This window comes from Monodon monoceros, unplaced genomic scaffold, assembly GCF_005190385.1.
Source record: "Monodon monoceros isolate NGI ecotype Baffin Bay Population unplaced genomic scaffold, NGI_Narwhal_1 Super_Scaffold_9, whole genome shotgun sequence".
NCBI classification, from domain to species: domain Eukaryota; kingdom Metazoa; phylum Chordata; class Mammalia; order Artiodactyla; family Monodontidae; genus Monodon; species Monodon monoceros.
In genome coordinates, this window is record NW_021703786.1 from 42,161,818 (window position 1) to 42,179,777 (window position 17,960).

Here is a 17,960-nt window from a genome sequence, read left to right on the forward strand (position 1 = left end):
TCTCTTTCTGACTTACTTCACTGTTTGACAGTTTTCTAGATCCATCCATATCTCTACAGATGACCCAATTTTGTTCCTTTTTATGGCTGACTAATATTCCATTGTATATATGTACCACATCTTCTTTATCCATTCATCTGTTGATGGACATTTAGGTTGCTTCCATGTCCTGGCTATTGTAAATAGAGCTGCAGTGAACATTGTGGTGCATGTCTCTCTTTGAATTATGGTTTTCTCAGGGTATATGCCCAGTAGTGGGATTGCTGGCTCTAGTGGGATTGCTGGGTCATATGGTATTTCTGTTTTTAGTTTTTTAAGGACCCTCCATACTGTTCTCCGTAGTGGCTGGATCAGTCTGCATTCCCACCAACAGTGCAGGAGGGTTCCCTTTTCTCCACACCCTCTCCAGCCTTCATTGTTCGTCGACTGTTTGACAGTGGCAGTTCTGACCAGTGTAAGGTGATAACCTCGTTGTTTTGGTTTGCATTTCTCTAATATTTCGCAGTGTTGGACATCTTTTCATGTGGTTTTTTGTAAACGGGGTAAGTAAAACGCACCTCTTGAAACTGGCTTCTCCAGTGTCTGCCCTCTTCTGAATTCTTTTGCGATGCCCTACCTGGGGCATTTCTGGAGGACAGGTGTCTTTCCTTGACAGCCCCACAGGCCTTGTGAGTATTCAGTGCCCATCAGCACGGGTTTCAAAGCTGTTGTTAGAGCCACAAGGCGGCAGCACTTCTCCATGCTCCACTCTTGTTTTTTCTTTTTCTTTTCTTTTAATTTTTATTTTATATTGGAGTAGAGTTGATTTCTTCCAAGGTTGTGTTTGTTTTAGGCATACAGGAACTTGATTTAGTTATACGTTGATGTATATGTATTCTTCCTCGGTTTCTTTTCCCCAAAGTAAGTTCTTACAATGTGTTCAGTAGCGTTCCCTGTGTTATTCAGTAGGTCCTTTTTGAATATCGACTGAATATAACCAACCTCCTAAATTATTCCCCCCCATCTTTCCTTTTCGATAACCATAAGTTTTCTTAGTCTGTGAGTCTGTTTCTCTTTTGTAAATTAGTTGGGTTGTACGAAGTATAGATTGCACCTGTAATTGATGATATTTGTCTTTCTCTGACCTACTTCACTGAGTATGATAATCTCTCAGTCCATCCTTGTTGCTGGAAATGGCATTAGTTCATTCTCTTTTATGGCCGAGTAGTATTCCAGTGCATATATGTACCACATATGCTTCATTTATCTGTCGTTGGACGATTTGGGGGCTTCTATGTCTTGGCTGTTGTAAATAGTGCTGCCCTGAAAATAGGGGTGCTTGTATCCTTTCGAATTAGGATTTTCTCCGGATCTAAGCCCAGGACTGGGATTGCTGGATCATATGCTAACTCTACGTTTAGTTTTTTAAGGAACCTCCATGCTGTTCTCCATAGCGGCTGTACCAATTTACATCCCCACGAACGGTGTAGGAGGGTTCTCTCTTCCCCATGCCCTCTCCAGCATTTATTCTTTGTAGACTTTTTTTTGACGATGACACCATTCTGACCGGTGTGAGGTGATACCTCATTGTAATTTTGATTAGCATTTCTTTAATACTGATTGATGTTGAGTGTCTTTCCATGTGCTTTTTTAATTTTTATTTTTTAATACAGTGTGTGCATAATTTACCTCTTGAAATTGGCCTGTTGAAAGTCAGCCCCGTTTTGAATTCTTTTCCGATGATTTACCCCAGGGCATTTGTTGAGGGCAGGTGTCATTCACAGCCCCGCAGGCCTTGTGAAGATCGAGTGCCCCTCAGCACTGGTTTTAAAGTTGTTGTTACGGGAAACGGCCACAAGGCGGCAGCATTTCTCCGTGACCGGCTCTGGGTCCCCGGCAACCAGAGCCTGAGGCAAAGTGCTGTTCCTGGGTTGCCAGTTAGAGGCCAATGGCCCAGAAGAAACGCCCCAGGCTTGTGTCTCGGGACTTCTTCCCCTCACCCCTTCCGGCCCGCCTTCAGCCAGTCCCCACTCCAGCGTCACCGCTCTGCCGAGGGTGCTGTCTTCCGTGGGAAGGTGGGGCGACCCAAAGGAGGCGTGGACTCGGAGCTCTTCCACGCGTGGGCTCCACCATCCTTTGGGCGCACCCTGCTTGGTTTCGCTGATCATATGGTTTTTATCCTTCCATTTGTTAATAGGAATAAACCCGCCTGGGTCTGGAGAGGGTGCGGGGCTCGTTTGCTGGCATGTCCTCCCTGGCTCCCTTAGCCCTTGGCGGTCCAGCCTTGGGCCCCAAGCCTGCTCGGGCTCCAGGGATGTGACACCAGCTCAGGGCACCAAGGCCTGAGGGGCACAGATTTGGCATTTCTTTTTTTTCTATTTTAAATTTTATTTTTTATTGGAGCGTAGGTGATTTACAGCGTTGCGGGTTTTGTTATCACTGCTGTTTTTTCCTCCGTGTACAGGAACTTGATTTCCTTATACATAGACCTATCTGTGTGCTTTTTCGGGTCCTCTTCCCATATCGGTTATTCCAGAGTGTTGAGTAGGGATCCTTGTGCTGTAGCCTGGGTCCTTGTTGATTATTTTATAAATAGGAGTGTGTATATGTTAACCTCAACCTGCTCATGTCTCCCTGCCCACCACCTTTCCCTTTCGGTAACCACAGGTTTCTCTTCTGAGTCCGTGAGGCTGTGTCTGTTTTGTAAAGTTCATGTGTATCCACTTTTAGGTTCCACCCATGAGTGGTGTCATAGGATACTTGTCTTTCCCTGTCTCACTACCTTCACTTAGTACGATCACCTCTACCTCCTTCCCTGTGGCTGGAAATGGCATTATTTCATTTTTTCTTTTTAATGGCTGAGTAATACTCCATTTTGTCTATGGACCCCATGTTTTTTTAAATTACAGCAGAAATATTTCTGGATTGCTTTTTTTTTTAATTAATTTTTATTGGAGTATGTTTGCTTTCCAATGTGTGTTAGCCTGCACTGCACAGCAAAATGAATCAGCCATACACGTACAGATATCCCCTCCCTTTTGGACTTCCCTCCCATTTAGGTGGCCACAGTGCATTAGGTAGAGTTCCCTGTGTTATATAGTGTGTTCCCATCAGGTGTCTATTTTATACATAGTACCAATAATGTGTATGTGTCAATCCCAGTCTCCCAATTCCTCCCACCCTACCCGCTTCCCCCTGATATCCATACATTTGTCCTCTACGTCTGTGTCTATTTCGGCTTTGCAAATAAGATAACGTATACATTTTTTCTAGATTCCACATATATGCGTTATTATATGACATTTGCTTTTCTCTTTCTGCCTTATTTCACTGTGTGTGACACTCTGTAGGTCCATCCACGTCCCTACAAATTACCCAATTTCGTTCCTTTTTATTGCTGAGTAATATTCCGTTGTATATACGTACCACATCTTTATCCATTCCTCTCTTGATGGACATTTAGGTTGCTTCCATGTCTTTGCTGTTGTAAATAGAGCTGCTATGAGCATTGGGGTGCATGTATTTTTTTGAATTATGGTTTTCTCTGGGTATATGCCCAGTAATGGGTAGTTCTATTTTTAGTTTTTTAAGGAAACTCCGTGTTTTCCACAGTGGCTGAATCAGTTTGCGTTCCCACCAATAGTGTATTGGAGGTTCCCTTTTCTCCACACACTCTCCAGCATTTATTGTTTGTAGATTTTTTGATGATGGCCATTCTGACCAGTGTGAGGTGATACCTCATTGTAGTTTTGATTTGCATTATTCTGATAATTAGTGATGTTGAGCATCTTTTCACGTGCTCGTTGGCCATCTGTTTGTCTTCTTTGGAGAAATGTCTATTTAGGTCTTCTGCCCATTTTTTGATTGGGTTGTTTGTTTTTTTGATATTGAGCTGTTTGAGCTGCTTGTATATTTTGGAGATTAATCCTTTGTCAGTTACTTTGTCTGCAAATATTTTCTCCCATTCTGAGGGTTGTCCCTTCGTCTTGTTTATGGTTTCCTTTGCTGTGCAAAAGCTTTTAAGTTTCATTAGGTTCCATTTAATGGAACCTAATTTTCATTACTCTAGGGGATGGGTCGAAAAAGATGTTGTTGTGATATATGTCAAAGAGCATTCTGTCTGCGTTTTCCTCTAAGAGTTTTATAGTGTCTGGCCTTACATTTAGGTCTTTAATCCATTTTGAGTTTATTTTTGTGTATGGTGTTAGGGAGTGTTCCAATTTCATTCTTTTATGTGTAGCTGTCCAGTTTTCCCAGCACCACTTACTGAAGAGGCTGTCTTTTCTCCATATAATATATATTTTTTTAAGTGTTAAAAATTTATTTTATTTCTGTTTGGCTGCGTTGGGTCTTCATTCCTGCGCCCGGGCTTTTCTCTAGTTGCGGCGAGCGGGGGCTACTCCTTGTCGCGGTGCGCAGGCTTCTCATTGTGGCGGCTTTTCTTGCTGCGGAGCACGGGCTCTAGGCACGCAGGCTTCAGTAGTTGTGGCTCGCGGGCTCCAGAGCCACAGGCTCAGTAGTTGTGGCGCAGGGGCTTAGTTGCTCTGCGGCATGTGGGATCTTCCCGGACCCGGGCTCAAACCTGTGTCCCCTGCATTGCCAGGCGGATTCTTAACCACTGCGCCACCAGGGAAGCCCTCTCGATTGTATGTTTTTGCCTGATTTGTCATAGATTAGGTGCCCATATATGCATGGGTTTGTCTCTGGGCTTTCTATCCTGTTCCATTGAGAGAGATATATATACATATATATATATATATATATATGTATATATATCTGTTTTTGTGCCAGTACCATACTGTCTTAATTACTGTGGCTTTGTAGTATACTCTGAAGTCAGGGAGGCTGATTCCTCCAGTTCTGTTTTTCTTTCTCAAGATTGCTTCGGCTATTGGCAGTCTTCTGTGTTTCCATACAAATTGTAAAAGTTTTTCTTCTAATTCTGTGAAAAATGCCATTGGTGGTTTGACAGGGATTGCATTGAATCTGTAGATCGCTTTGGGTAGTATAGTCATTTCACAATATTGATTCTTCCAATCCAAGCACATGGTATATCTCTATATGTGTTTGTGTCATCTTTGATTTCTTTCATCAGTATCTTAAAGTTTTCTGCATACAGGTCTTTTGCCTCCTTAGGTCGGTTTATTCCTAAGTATTTTATTCTTTTTGTTGCAGTGAGTGGAATATTGTTTCCTTAATTTCTCTTTCTGGTCTTTTGTTGTTAGTGTATAAGACTGCAAGAGAGTTCTGTGTATTAATTTGTATCCTGCAACTTTACTAAATTCATTGATTAGTTTTAGTAGTTTGCTGGCATCTTTAGGATTTTCTATATATAGTATCATGTCACCTGCAAACAGTGACAGTTTTACTTCTTCTTTGCCAGTTTGGATTCCTTTTCTTTTTCTTCTCTGAATGACGTGGCTAGGACTTGCAAAGCTATGTTGAATAATAATGACGAGAGTGGGCACCCTTGTCTTGTTCCTGATTTCAGAGGAAATCATTTCAGTTTTTTCACCATTGAGAATAATGTTTGCTGTGGGTTTGTCACATATGGCCTTTATTATGTTGAGGTAGGTTCCCTCTCTGCCCACCTTTTGGAGAGTTTTTATTATACATGGGTGTTGAATTTTGTTGAAAGCTTTTTCTGCATCTATTGAGATGGTCATATGGGTTTTATCCTTCAGTTTGTTAATATGGTTTATCACATTGATTGATTTGCATATATTGAATCCTTGCATTCCTGGGATAAATCCCACTTTCGTGGTGTATGATCTTTTTTGTGTGTTGTTGGGATTCAGTTTGCTAATATTTTGTTGAGAATTTTTGCATCTATATTCATCAAAGATACTGGCCTGTAATTTTCTTTTTTGGTGTTGTCTTTGTCTGGTTTTGGTATCGGGTGATGGTGGCTTCATACAATGTCTGGGAGTGTTCCCTCCTCTTCGATTTTTTGGAAGAGTTTGAGAAGGATCAAAAGACTACTTTTTCATAAAAAGCTTCATTTCCCTTCAAATGAATCAGGCCTTTATTTAGGCTCCTTCAACTCTGTTTTATATCATCTTACTGTAGTCGTTAAGCTTATGACGTTGGACTAATTTTTTTTTCTCTCTCATTTTATTACAACAAAGTTTAACAGTCCAGAAAAGTCACATGACCTTGGTGGGTCGACACTGGACTAATTTTAATATTGGCTAGCATTCACAGAGGCCTAGATTGGTAAACTGGAGTTGGTCAAATTCTATGAAAATGTTATTACAATCACGTGTTTTTCAGATCTGACTAATTGCCTACTTTTAGTAGGACTCTGCATTAAAATTTTATTTTACTAGAACCTGCGGCAAACAGTTGTCTAATCTCCGGTAAGACTACGTTGCTTTTTCGTGAGCTTTGATTTTTTTTTTTTTAAAGCAATATATATGATTTAAAGTCGACTTGGTAAAGTTGATTTTAAAATACATTTGTAATTTTCATCCATTTGTAAAAAATTTTAACACCAGCAAGTGAACACAGTTATGAAAGGTTAGTAGTAATATTAGTTGTTAGTTGTAAGATTGTTGCCAGTATAACTTCTATCAACTTACTTAGATAGTAAAAAGTAATATCTATATCTATAAAAATAGTTTATATCTATTTTACTTAGATATAAAAAGTACTTAACTTTTGTAAAAGTTAAGTACTGTTGCCCATAGGCTTGTTACTTCTGTGTGTCTGAATTTTTAGGCAGCAGAATAATTTTCTAGAGCAGTTTACGTGGTAATCTTTTGAGTGGCATCGCATCAGTCCTTCCTGAACAGATCACGTCGAGCATGGTGTGTCCTGTGCGATCAGGGCGCTGTCTGGGGGCAGCTGTCCTGGGAGCCGCGTCGCTGCGGGCTGCGTCCTGGCCTCTGGCTCCTCCCACCTGGTGCATGCTGCTCCCGCTGTGTCATCCTGCAGCCCCTTTGCCCTTTCCTGAAAATGGGCTGCTTCTCGGCACAGGGTTCAGAAGGCGGTAAAGCAAAGCTAGTTCAAGTTCTGGGAGGTGGGAGAAATAGGCTCTGGGTGTGAGGGTCTGAGAAGCTCTTGTCCGATAGGAGCCTGAGCTTCGGGCAGCCGTCTGCTGCCCTGGGGCCTGTGAGCTGGCGTTGGGTTTTCAGACGGGAACAACTTTCTCCACGGGTTGAACTGGGCTTGTCGTGGAGGCACGGGTTTTGCCGGCCTTAGGCCTGACATTCCTGTGAAACATTAGAAACATTTTGCCTCCATCCAGTTTCATCTGGGTCTGTGGTCACCACAGTGCTTGTTAATGTCGTTATCTGAAGGTGTCATCTAAGTTCTGTCATCTTTGTATTACGTGCTCACGTTAAGCTGTCATCATTCCTCTAGGATAACGTTTTCCAAGATAGAAAATCCTAGAGTCCTAATAAGGCTTTCGGATCCAAACTGGAGGCTCAGCCCTAAGAGTAGTGTCCTAAATGCAGGAAGTTAAAAGGAAAAGCAAATAGCTTCTAAAGATCTAAGGAAGAAAATGAAATTCAAATATAAGTCAACCCTGAAAGACTTATTAACATTTTATGCCGTTTCTGACTTTTTCCTGTTATTAGGTGTGAAATATGTGGATTTCTAAAACGTTGGGACATGAGTTTTTAAGTACAGAATGATTACGAGGTTTTGTGTTAGGATTATTGGTTTCCCTTTTAACATAATAAGAGAATACTGAGAACTTTTTATTGTAACTTCGTATAAAAACAACAGCACAGTTTTGCCAAATACGTGAGAAGTAGAGGAGAAAAACCATGCACACGCTCTACCCTGTCCTTGTCACTGGAATGCCGTGTCGCATGGTGGTTGCGCGATCATTTCTGCTAGAACGTGTTCTGGTGACACTCCTTTGGCTGTTAGTTGACCTGCGCAGGATAATAAAAGCAACAGTGTTTTCTCCTCCAGGTACTTGGAGGACACATCTGATTTGATGTGGAAATGGATTGCATTTTATTAGATGTGTAAGGAGTTAATGGGAAATAAAACACCTTGGTTTTAAATCATTCAGCTTTTAGTGCTAAACTCAACTGATTTCAAAACGAATGATGAAAACCAAGCTTCTTCATCAGTCACTGGAATTACATGGAGATCTCTTCCTTACAGCTCCACATGAAGAAGGGAAACTTCTTAGTACTCAAAGCGAAGGAGCTGGGCCTCCCAGTGTGAGTGGCGGGGACAGCTGGGGGGCCTCGCCGGGCTCGCTGAGCTCCCAGAGCCCCGCCCTCACCGAGGCCTCGCCTCTCGTTTCAGCGGAACAGCTGCCATTGCGCCCATCATTGCTGCTGTCAAGGACGGGAAAAGCATCACATTCGAAGGAAGAGAGGTGAGGTGCCCTGTTGCTGTTGTCTCAGCAGTGACAGGCAGGGGCCGGGACGCTGGACAGAGTCACTGCCTGGGTCAGGCCCTGCAGACACCACTTTTGAGGGCACTGAACAGCTTGGATTTCAGCAGTTAGCTGAGCGATAAAGTAGGGTCTCTTGTCTAGGCTTGTCGTGCACATCAGCGCTGGCCGTGTGGGGCCGTTTCTGGAGGTTGTCTCTTTAGGATTTGGGGGTCTCCTTATAGGATGGATGCTTCCCCTTGTACTTGAGCTCAGGGTGGACCCCATAAGGGTGGAATTCAGACGTGTGGCCCAAGGGAATGATGTTGTCACGAGATGTGAGGACGTCAGGACCACACGACCCGAGAGAACCGTGCGTGCCATGCTGGGCCGTCTGGCCACTTCAGGTGTGCAATGCCCTCTGCCAGCCGGCGGCCGCCTGTCTGCGTGTCAGCGGAGAGGGCGAGAAGGGCGCAGGTGGTGGTCTTATGTCGGCGCTTCTCTGGAGGGGGTGATGCGGCATTAGCAGGTGACTCCAGGGCCTGCCCTGGGAGCACATCCTGACCTCAGTGACTTCACAGATTTTGCCTGAAGAGATCTGCACCGCCCCAGACCCCAGGGTCACTTTCGTTGTGGTAGAATGTCCAGACGAAGGATTCATTCAGCCCCTCTGTGAGAATGCCACCTTCAGGAGGTAAGGAGGGGTCTCCGGGCGGAGAGGTGAGAGCCGACACTGCTCGGGAAGGCCGGCCTGGCACTGACCTGTGGCTGCCCCTGCCGAGGCCTGGGCCACCACGGCTCCATGCAGCGCCCTCCCTGGCTGCCCGGCCCCGGATCTGCGTGTCCTGAGTTTGCACCACTTGACCCAACAGAGCCCCCTGCTTCCTTCCTCCCAGTTTCCAAGGAAAAGCCGAAGCCCCCGTGGCCCTGGTGGTCCACATGACCCCGGAGCACGTGCTCCTGGATAGCAGATATCAGCAGTGGATGGAGAGGTAGGAGCCCCGGCGCATGCCAGCTACGGTTCCACTGCCCCCCCCCTGCCCCCCGCCTGAGCTCTCCCTGGGGTTCCCAGCCTCCCTGGATCCTGGGGGCGTCCCCGCTGTGAAGACCGTCCCTGCTTGCCTGGGGCTGGTTTCCCGAGCTCTGAACAAATCCTGCCTCTGGACCATCCCGTGCATGTTTACTAAAGAAGAGTCTTGCAAGGATAAAGCCGCAGCTTCAGTTTATTGAACGTCCGCGACACGTCAGGCAGCAAACGCGCTTCATTTCCCTCTCCCGATCTTGCCGACAACCCACGTTCAGTGACCGGGAGGACGGGTCCTACTCTCCTGGTTTCGTTGGCCGAGGCCGGCGCCGGGTGGAAGGACTTGCTGGGGTTGGACCTGGGCGCGTGATGACATGTGGTGACACTGCCCTCCCCCGCCGGCCCCGGCAGTCCCTCCTCGGCGCCCGGGTCCTCTGCCCCTCGGGGTCTGAGTGCTGACGCCCATCACAGTTTTCCTCTTTCTCCCCTCGTGCTCCCTGTGCGTCCAAGTCCCCAGCGCTGTACTTGCCCCTGGCTTTCCGGGTGCTCTTCCCCCACACCCAGGGCCTCTGACTTTGTAGAGACGCCGGGCTCGGAGGAGGAGGGGCAGGGCTGCGTCTGGCCACGTAGGGTGACCTCGGTGGACAGGTCGCTCACCCTCTTGAACATTCCCAGTACCTGGCCGCCCCACCCCCGGTGCCGCCCCGTGGGTGGGAGTCTTCCCAGAAGGACACTGTGCTGATGGTGTGCGCGTCCATCTTAGGTTCGGGCCCGACACCCAGCACCTGGTCCTGAACGAGCACTGTGAGTCGGTCCACAATCTCCGCAGCCACAAGATCCAGACGCAGCTCAGCCTCATCCACCCCGGCATCTTCCCCCCGCTCGCCAGCCTCCGCCCCCAGGTAGTGGCTCAGCTCGGCCCGTTGCCCTCCCCCCAGGCAGCTGCCCCCAGCAGACCGCGGCTCTGTCTTTTGCAGGAAGGAGGGCTTGCCCCCTGCGTGCCCCTGGTCCGCGGCCAGTGTCTCCTCAAGTACCAGCTCCGGCCCCGGCGCGAGTGGCAGAGGTGGGTGTGGTCTCAGTCGGGGGGTGCGGGGGGCAGGGCGTGTCAGGCTCGTTCGGGGGTGGGGGTGGGGCCCAGGGGTCAGTGGCGCAGGCTGCTCAGCCGCGTGGTCTCCGCGTCGGACCCGGGAAGAGCCACAGACGATGGGTGGCAGACGGTGGCTGCGTCCCATTATAAGCTGACCTGGGGAGGCGGGGAGACGGGGGCTGACGGCCGTCCTTTCCTGAAAGTTGCCTCTGCTAACAGCCATGTGTGCGTTGTTTTGGAATGTAGAAAATGAGTGAGCGTAGGGTGAAGAAAGTCAGCCCTAATCCCATCACCCTGACCCGGCGATGGTTAACATTTTGCATTTTTTATCTTTGAGTACGTGGGGATGTGTTAAAATACACGTCTACACCGCGGGTTCAGGGCCTGACCCGCTGCCAGTCTTTTCCCGCGTCATGATAGGCTTCGTAAGGACACTGTCGCCCGTGTTCCAGATACGGGTGTTGGTGCGTTGGAGGCATTTCCAGCTTTTTGCTGTTGTAACGAAACAAGTGCCTTATATAAAAGTCCTTGAGGAGAACCGTGTTCCCTTAGGGTGACTGTGACAGGGGGGTTAGCGGGTCGGGGGCGGCACTGCCCGAGGCACCTGGTGAAAGGTGCTGTAGCGTTCACCCCAGCCAGTCACCTGAGAGGTGCTTACTGCCCTGCATCTTTAACTTCTAAAATCTCACCCCTGAATAACTGGAAGAGTCCTGTGCACGCCGTGGTGTCTGTGTCCGGGCAGACCCCGTTCCGGACCACTGCTGGACACCGGGCACTGTCGCGGTGAACAGTTGGGGCCCTTGAGGGGCCCGCTTCCCTCCCTCAGCCCCGGGGGATGCCCGATGCTAGTGGGTGTAGTGAGCAGAGGTCAGGAGGCTGTGTAGAGTGCCCACACCGTCCCCCCCGCCTCTCAGCTCAAAGCCCCGTCCCGCTTTGAGCAGAGAGGTTCTGAGCAGCCGGAACTGTGAGACCCCCTGAGCTGGGAGAAGGTCTGCCGGGCAGGAGAGCGGAGCTGCCCCAGGCCCCAGTCACTTAGATTTGAAAGCACTTTCTGCAGGCGGTCCCCAGGGATTGAGCTGGCTGTGCAGGGTGGTTGCCTGGGGCCACACGCTCCCCTGATGCCCTGAGATGCCGCCTTCTTGCAGGGATGCCATCATGACCTGCGACCCTGAGGAATTCATTGCCGAGGCCCTGGAGCTGCCCAATTTCCAGGAGAGCGTGCAGGAGTACAGGAAGACTGTGCAGGACGGCCCGGCCCCGGCGGGTGAGCCAGACCGGGACCAGCCCCGGTGTCTCCTGGCCTGTGCCCTCCTGCAGCTGTTCGCACAGCACTGAGTGGAGGGTCACCGTGGCCCCGTCGAGCCCCGTGTACCTGTTGAAGCCACTGCTTCTCTGGCCTCCACTTAAGACCACCAGTGCCGGCCCCCGCCCGGACCGGTCAGGTTGGAGGCTAGGTGACAGTGCCCAGGCTGTCCTGGCGAGGCCCACGCTGAGCTGAGTGCGGCGGGTCTGGGGCCTCCTGTGAGGCCCTGGGCAGGGCTGGCAGTCTAGTCCTGGTGTTGCCGGGAAGGATCCATGGAAGGTTCTGGCCATGGCACTCACCTTGCTGGGCTCTCACCGCCCTGACAGGAAGAGCAGTCTGGGGAACTCCGGGACCTCTTTCTCGTACTTGGTTTCCCGGGGAGTGTTGTGTTTAGCTCACGAACGAGGCGGAGAAGCAAGGCCGGACCAGAGGGCGGGCTCAGGTTTAACCCAGCTGGCACCAGGCCGGTGTTTTAAGATGCCCTCCTGGCTGCACGTGCCGTGGGCTTGAGATGGGTTTCTGGTTTGCACGTTAAAGGTCCATTTAGATTACATTCGTAAACGTGCACCCGGGGCCTGTCAGGCTGAGTGGGGTCCCATCTTCAGAATCTAGGCGGCTCTGCCTCTTCTCTGGGGAGCTGGCCCCCCTCGGAGCCACTGCAAAGTGCAGCAGGGCCTGTGCCGGGGGTCCCCAGCCCCGAGAGATAAATGCTGACTTGTAGCATGAAAAGGTGGCCTTTGCTATTTAACACTTAGAGCAACTCTGCTGAAGAAAGGCCCGTGGAATTCCTTCATTCTCCTTCCCAGGCAGCGCCGGGGCCCCTCGCCCCAGGCCCGTGTGTAAGGAGGTCAGACCACCAGCCCCTCCTGGGGAGCTGGACTTAACTCCAGTGCTGGCTCACTTCTGACCCGAAGAAGTGAACAACTTGACGTGTGTCTTTCCGTAGAGAAGAGAAGCCGGTATCCAGAAGTGGTCTTCCTCGGAACGGGGTCCGCGATCCCCATGAAGATCCGGAATGTCAGCTCCACCCTCATCAACATCAGGTATTACTCCTGCACAGGAGGCGCCTGTCAGCGGGGAGCCCGGGGTTTTCTCAGCAGACCCTGCTCCACCCTCCAGGCTAACCTTGAGGTGCAGCCTGTATGTCCCTGGAGGCCCATCTTGGCTGGGGGCCCGGTGGGGGTCGGGGGCAGGCGGTTTTCGGCCTCCGTAGCTAGCTGGACTGGAGGGAGTCACCCAAGTTGGCCGCCCGTTACGTCTTTGGATGCAAACCACTGACGTGTATCGTGTATGCCGTCGCCCTGCTGAGGGGCCGTCTCGCTAAGTTTCCACGTCCCTCCTGTGAACCAGTGACTGGCCACCTCCTGCACCCCCGTCATCGGTGCACCTGCCCTAGGCTGCTCACGGCTGGCGGTGGGGCAGACCCAGGCCAGGACTCAGGTCCGCCTCTGTGTCACATGGCCCCTCACTGGTGCCGCTGGGGTGCGGAGCGGCTTCGGGGCTCCTGGGTTTGCCTGGTGGTGTTGGTCTGCAGGGAGGCGGACCAGGGCCGTCTGCGGGAAGCCAGGCTCGTTTTTAAGTTTTGCTTTGTCACCCGGGTGCTGGTGGTGGATGGCTAACAGCCAAATAACGCGTTAAGCATACTTGGCAGTTGTAAGGGGCACCCCGACAGCAGAAGCGCACGGGTCTGGGACGTGTTTCTCTTGTGACGGAGGAGCTGGCGGGAAGCGGCCCCAGCCTTTCCCGGAGGGTGTTGGTGCAGCCGCTGTCTCCGGGCCGCGCCAGCTAAAGCAGAGCCTCGGGGTCTCCTGGCGGCCACAGCGGCTGTCGCCACGTTCCTTCTAAGTAGAGTCTTGTGGATTTCATGTCCTCACCCTCTCCTTCCGCAGAAACTCTCTTGGGTGCCCAGCATCTGTGTAGCTCTAGGTACGCTCCGTGCACTTAACTTCACAGAGCGTTGCGACAGTATTTCGTGTCACGAGGATGGACGTGTGAGACCACCATCTCCTTGACAGCGGCTCCCGCGGGAGGAACTGAGCGGTCCCGGGAGACGGGCACCCAGCCTTGTCCTGCCCTCCTCCCTGAGGGCAAACCATCTCCTCCCATAGCTCCGACGCGTCCCTGCTGCTGGACTGCGGGGAGGGCACCTTTGGGCAGCTGTGCCGCCACTACGGGGACGAAGTAGACCAGCTCCTGGGCACCCTCGCCGCCGTGTTCGTGTCCCACCTGCACGCGGACCACCACACGGTGAGCGGGCCGCCTCCCTCTTCCTGGCCGTGCACCTCCGCCCGGGCCTGGGCTTGTCTGCGAGCCTGGCGCCACGTGCGTCTCACCTCGCCACGCGGCTGCTCGGAGCTGCCCTCGCCCGGAGGCGGGCGGCTGGGTCTGTTAGAGTGCTGGGCACCCAGGGGCCCCAACGCGGGAAGGAGGTCGGGTGTGGACGTGGCTGATCTGTGTCCCCTCCTTTTTCCCAGGGCTTGTTGAACATCCTGCTGCAGAGGGAGCGGGCTCTGGTGAGTTGTGCAGGACTGGACTGCCCTTTTGTCTTTCTTTGGAATGAGCGCATGCACACAGACATGCACATGTGCGCACAGCCATACCTCGGGCCGCAGCACACCGTTTTCCCTGCAACGCGCACCGTGCACTCGGCGCTCTGATCTCCCCGTTCCAGGTGTCGCTGGGGAAGCCGTGCCACCCGCTGCTCGTAGTGGCCCCCACGCAGCTGCGGGCCTGGCTCCAGCAGTATCATACCCAGTGCCAGCCGCTGCTGCACCACGTCAGGTGAGCGCCCAGCACGGGCCCTGGACGGTGAGCGTGCGAGGCAGGCTCGGACCGCAGGGAGACGGTGAGGCGGTTCCCACCTCTAAACGTTCCTCTGCCTCGACATGTTTCTCCTCGGCCGTCCTCACTTCTGTTCCCGATCCTAGATCTTTGCTAACACTTCCCCCAGACACAGTTCCAGGGCCGAGTGCCCTCGCTCCCTGCCTCAATGACAGAATTAAATTTTCTTTATCATAGCGATTTGGGGGTCCTCTCCAGTCAGTGACTTGAACTTCAGATTAAATGTTTGTTTTTTAATCTTCTCACAGTATTATTCCTGCCAAATGCCTTCAGAAGGGAGCTGAGGTCTCCAACCCCAAAGTGGAAAGGTTGATTAGTTTGCTGCTCGAAACCTGTGGCTTGGAGGAGGTTAGGGGAGGGCCCGGGCACGGGAGGGCAGGTTGGGGGACAGGGGCGTGTGACTTGGGGAGGAGGGGGCGAGGCGGTAGCTGGGCCACGAGCCCGTCACCCGCTTCCTCAGTTTCAGACCTGCCTGGTCCGGCACTGCAAGCACGCCTTCGGCTGCGCGCTGGTCCACACGTCCGGCTGGAAGGTTGTCTATTCGGGGGACACCATGCCCTGTGAGGCTCTGGTCCAGATGGGTGAGCAGGGGCAGCCACCTCTGGTCCCCCCGACGATTCTGGCTGTCGTCCTGACTCGCAGCCTCCTCCCAGGGCCCGGGGACAAGTGGGCACCCCAGGCCGGGCGGTATTCTCAGAGTGCCTGTGCTTACGCTCTAGGGAAGGACGCCACCCTCCTGATCCACGAGGCCACCTTGGAAGATGGCCTGGAAGAGGAAGCCGTGGAAAAGACACACAGGTAGCGGAGCCCCCTGAGCCTGCGTCAGCCGGTCCCCGCTCCTCCCCGCTGATGCTGGGCTGGTCTGCTTCCCTCCGGGGGCCCTGGGGGCTTCCGACCCCAGGCAGTTGTCTCCTGAGCCTCTGTCTTTATTTCTGCAGCGCCCTCCAGGCAAGATTCTGGGGGAGGCGCGGCTCGGGAAAGAACTGGAAATAACGCTGAATAAGTGGGAGGCCGGGGGCGGATCTTGCGCTATTTAAGGGAAGAGCGTGTTGCCCGAAGTCGGCAGCCCCTGCTTTTCTCAGAGGCGCTCACTGGTGGGAGGTCTGAGAGCACAGAGCCTGGGCTCCCCTGGGGGCAGTGGGAAGACCGGCTGGGCAGCAGGGAGCCCCGCCCCCGGGTGTCCGACGGGCAGAGTCTGGGCGGGGGGGTCTGCGTGACTCGCTCCCTCCGGCCTCGTGTTGCCCCATCTCTGCAGCACCACCTCCCAGGCCATCGGCGTGGGCATGCGGATGAACGCAGGGTTCATCGTGTTGAACCACTTCAGCCAGCGCTACGCCAAGATCCCACTCTTCAGCCCCGACTTCAACGAGAAAGTCGGCATTGCCTTCGACCACATGAAGGTGCGGGACCGCTGGGGCAGGGCAGGTGGGGTGGGCGGGGCTGAGACGCTCTCCATCCACGCGCAGGTGGCCAGACTCGGGCCACTGCCCAGCACGACTGGCACGGGGCCGTCCATTGAGAGCCTCTTGGAGGCCCCGTCGGTGCCCAGAGTGACATCATCTGAGCTTCTGCACAAGCTTGGGAGGCAGTGTCCTCCTCCTGTGTGGTCAAGCTGGGCCTGTCCCCACCACTGGGCATGGGGGTGCCCGGGTTCTGCCCGGCTGGGCCTGACATGATGGCTGCATCTGCCGATGGGGGTGTGGCCAGTGCCTGGGAGCCTTGATGGCCTCACCCCAGTCTCTGCTTCGTCTCGCTTCGTAGGTCAGCTTGGGGGACCTCCCAACAGTGCCCAAGCTGATGACGCCGCTGAAGGCCCTGTTTGCCGGGGACCTGGAGGAGATGGCGGAGCGGCGGGAGCGGAGGGAGCTGCGGCAGGTGCGGGCGGCCCTGCTCGCTGGTGGGGATGCGGAGCCCCTGCGGAAACGGGCCCCTGCCGAGCAGCCCCCGAGCCCGCAGAGCAAGAAGGTCAGGGCCCAGTAGCGACGCGGCGCTGCAGAGCCGCTGCGCGCTGGAGGAGAGGAGGCCGTCGTCGACTCCATGCACGTTGCGTCTTCGGTCTGTCAAGGTGCAGTCAGGGCGCACCCCCCGCTGCAGCCCAGCCGTCCCCTCTGTACCCAGAGGCGGCTGTGGACGCGAAGCCTCCAGGAAAAGCGTCTCCAAGGATGGAACACAGTGAAGTCATGTTTGGAACCCGAGTGCTTTGTCCCTGTGCCACCGCTGGGGACCCAGGGTGCCCGGAAACAGTTTGATCGTGGTGAGGCCCTTTGGGACCTGCCCCCATGGAGACACCACTCCCCCCATGGAGACACCACACCTCAGCAGCCTGGTTTTTTGGCAGAAGTCAAGTTGTGCAGACTCACAGCCGTGGTAGGCCGGGCCCGGCCGTGCAGGGGCTCCGGGGAAACGCAAGCCTTCCCGTTGTTCCGGGGAAACGCAAGCCTTCCCGTTGTTCCGGCGAAAGAGGAGGCCGGTTCCTTGCTTGCCCCTGACGAGAACCACTCACCGCCCTACAGAGTGCTGAGAAATACCACGTGGGGTGGCTCCAGTGCCCTCCTTTTTGAGGATGAACAACACTGAGGTTAGTGTTTGTTTGAAAAGTGAGAGAGAGAATTTTTCAAAGAAAGATGCCTCTAGCATTTGCATATTCTTCCCTCCCGGGAGACTAGAGAAGGAGCTTGAAAGTTTCAGGTGCTGGGAGACGCAGACCAAGGACTGGACTTGCCGTGCCCTCGGGGTCCCTCCCGAGGCAGCGCCTGGCATCAACTCCCGTGGCCCCTTGAGCTTGTTATTAAAACAAGATAGGCCACACTCAGGGATAATAAATCTATTTTAATACCATTACCATTGACGACTGTTTGTACATGTATTTAAAGGTAACTCACTTTCAACCCCCCGGGGCCTCATTACAAATTGGGTACTGAACTGCCCCGCCAGCAAGCGAGCAAAGCCTTTAACATCGAAAGTCTGCAAACCCCACTGTCGGAGGAGGGTTAGTTTACACTTTCTGTTGGGAAAAATAAGCATTTAAGTTTCTCATTGTACACCTGTACACGGATTTGGATTGAATGGCTCAAATTAAACAAATATAGATTTCATATATACAAATATTATATCCTGTATAGGCCTGTCTATTGTAAAAGGATAAAACTGTAAGGTTGGGCTTCGCATGCATGACCCGAATCTATTTCTCACTCCCTTCATCCCAGCTGTGACCAGGCTCCCCGGGTCACCTCCCTGAGGGTGGTGGGGGGGGGGGCGCTTCGTGGGGAGGGTGAGCAAAGCGCTCCGGGCCGAGGGCACAGGCCTGGGGTCTCCGCGGGCTGGTTTCCCCTTCCTGTCTGAGCTTCGGGTAACAGGGTTATTGCTATTCACCTGGGACCTCCAG

The 17,960-nt window shown here is 52.7% G+C and overlaps 1 protein-coding gene across 6 annotated transcripts in view; it reads left to right on the forward strand.

Annotated features, from left to right (window-relative positions):
* The window catches only part of ELAC2 (elaC ribonuclease Z 2), a 30,462-nt gene that overhangs the window by 10,079 nt on the left and 2,423 nt on the right, over window positions 1-17,960 (forward strand). For 2 of the 6 annotated variants that reach the window (XR_003791895.1, XR_003791896.1), the window contains exons 9-23: window positions 8,104-8,162; window positions 8,251-8,323; window positions 8,902-9,014; window positions 9,217-9,312; window positions 10,108-10,407; window positions 11,577-11,695; window positions 12,681-12,777; window positions 13,843-13,981; window positions 14,209-14,247; window positions 14,406-14,515; window positions 14,824-14,923; window positions 15,036-15,156; window positions 15,295-15,373; window positions 15,831-15,975; window positions 16,337-17,153. Coding sequence is in view for 2 of the 6 variants with exons in the window: in XM_029211386.1 (XP_029067219.1) it covers window positions 8,104-8,162; window positions 8,251-8,323; window positions 8,902-9,014; window positions 9,217-9,312; window positions 10,108-10,407; window positions 11,577-11,695; window positions 12,681-12,777; window positions 13,843-13,981; window positions 14,209-14,247; window positions 14,406-14,515; window positions 14,824-14,923; window positions 15,036-15,156; window positions 15,295-15,373; window positions 15,831-15,975; window positions 16,337-16,555 (1,809 nt within the window). In the remaining 4 variants the exon portion in view is untranslated. The other 4 variants (XR_003791894.1, XR_003791897.1, XM_029211387.1 and 1 more) reach the window with 4 other exon arrangements.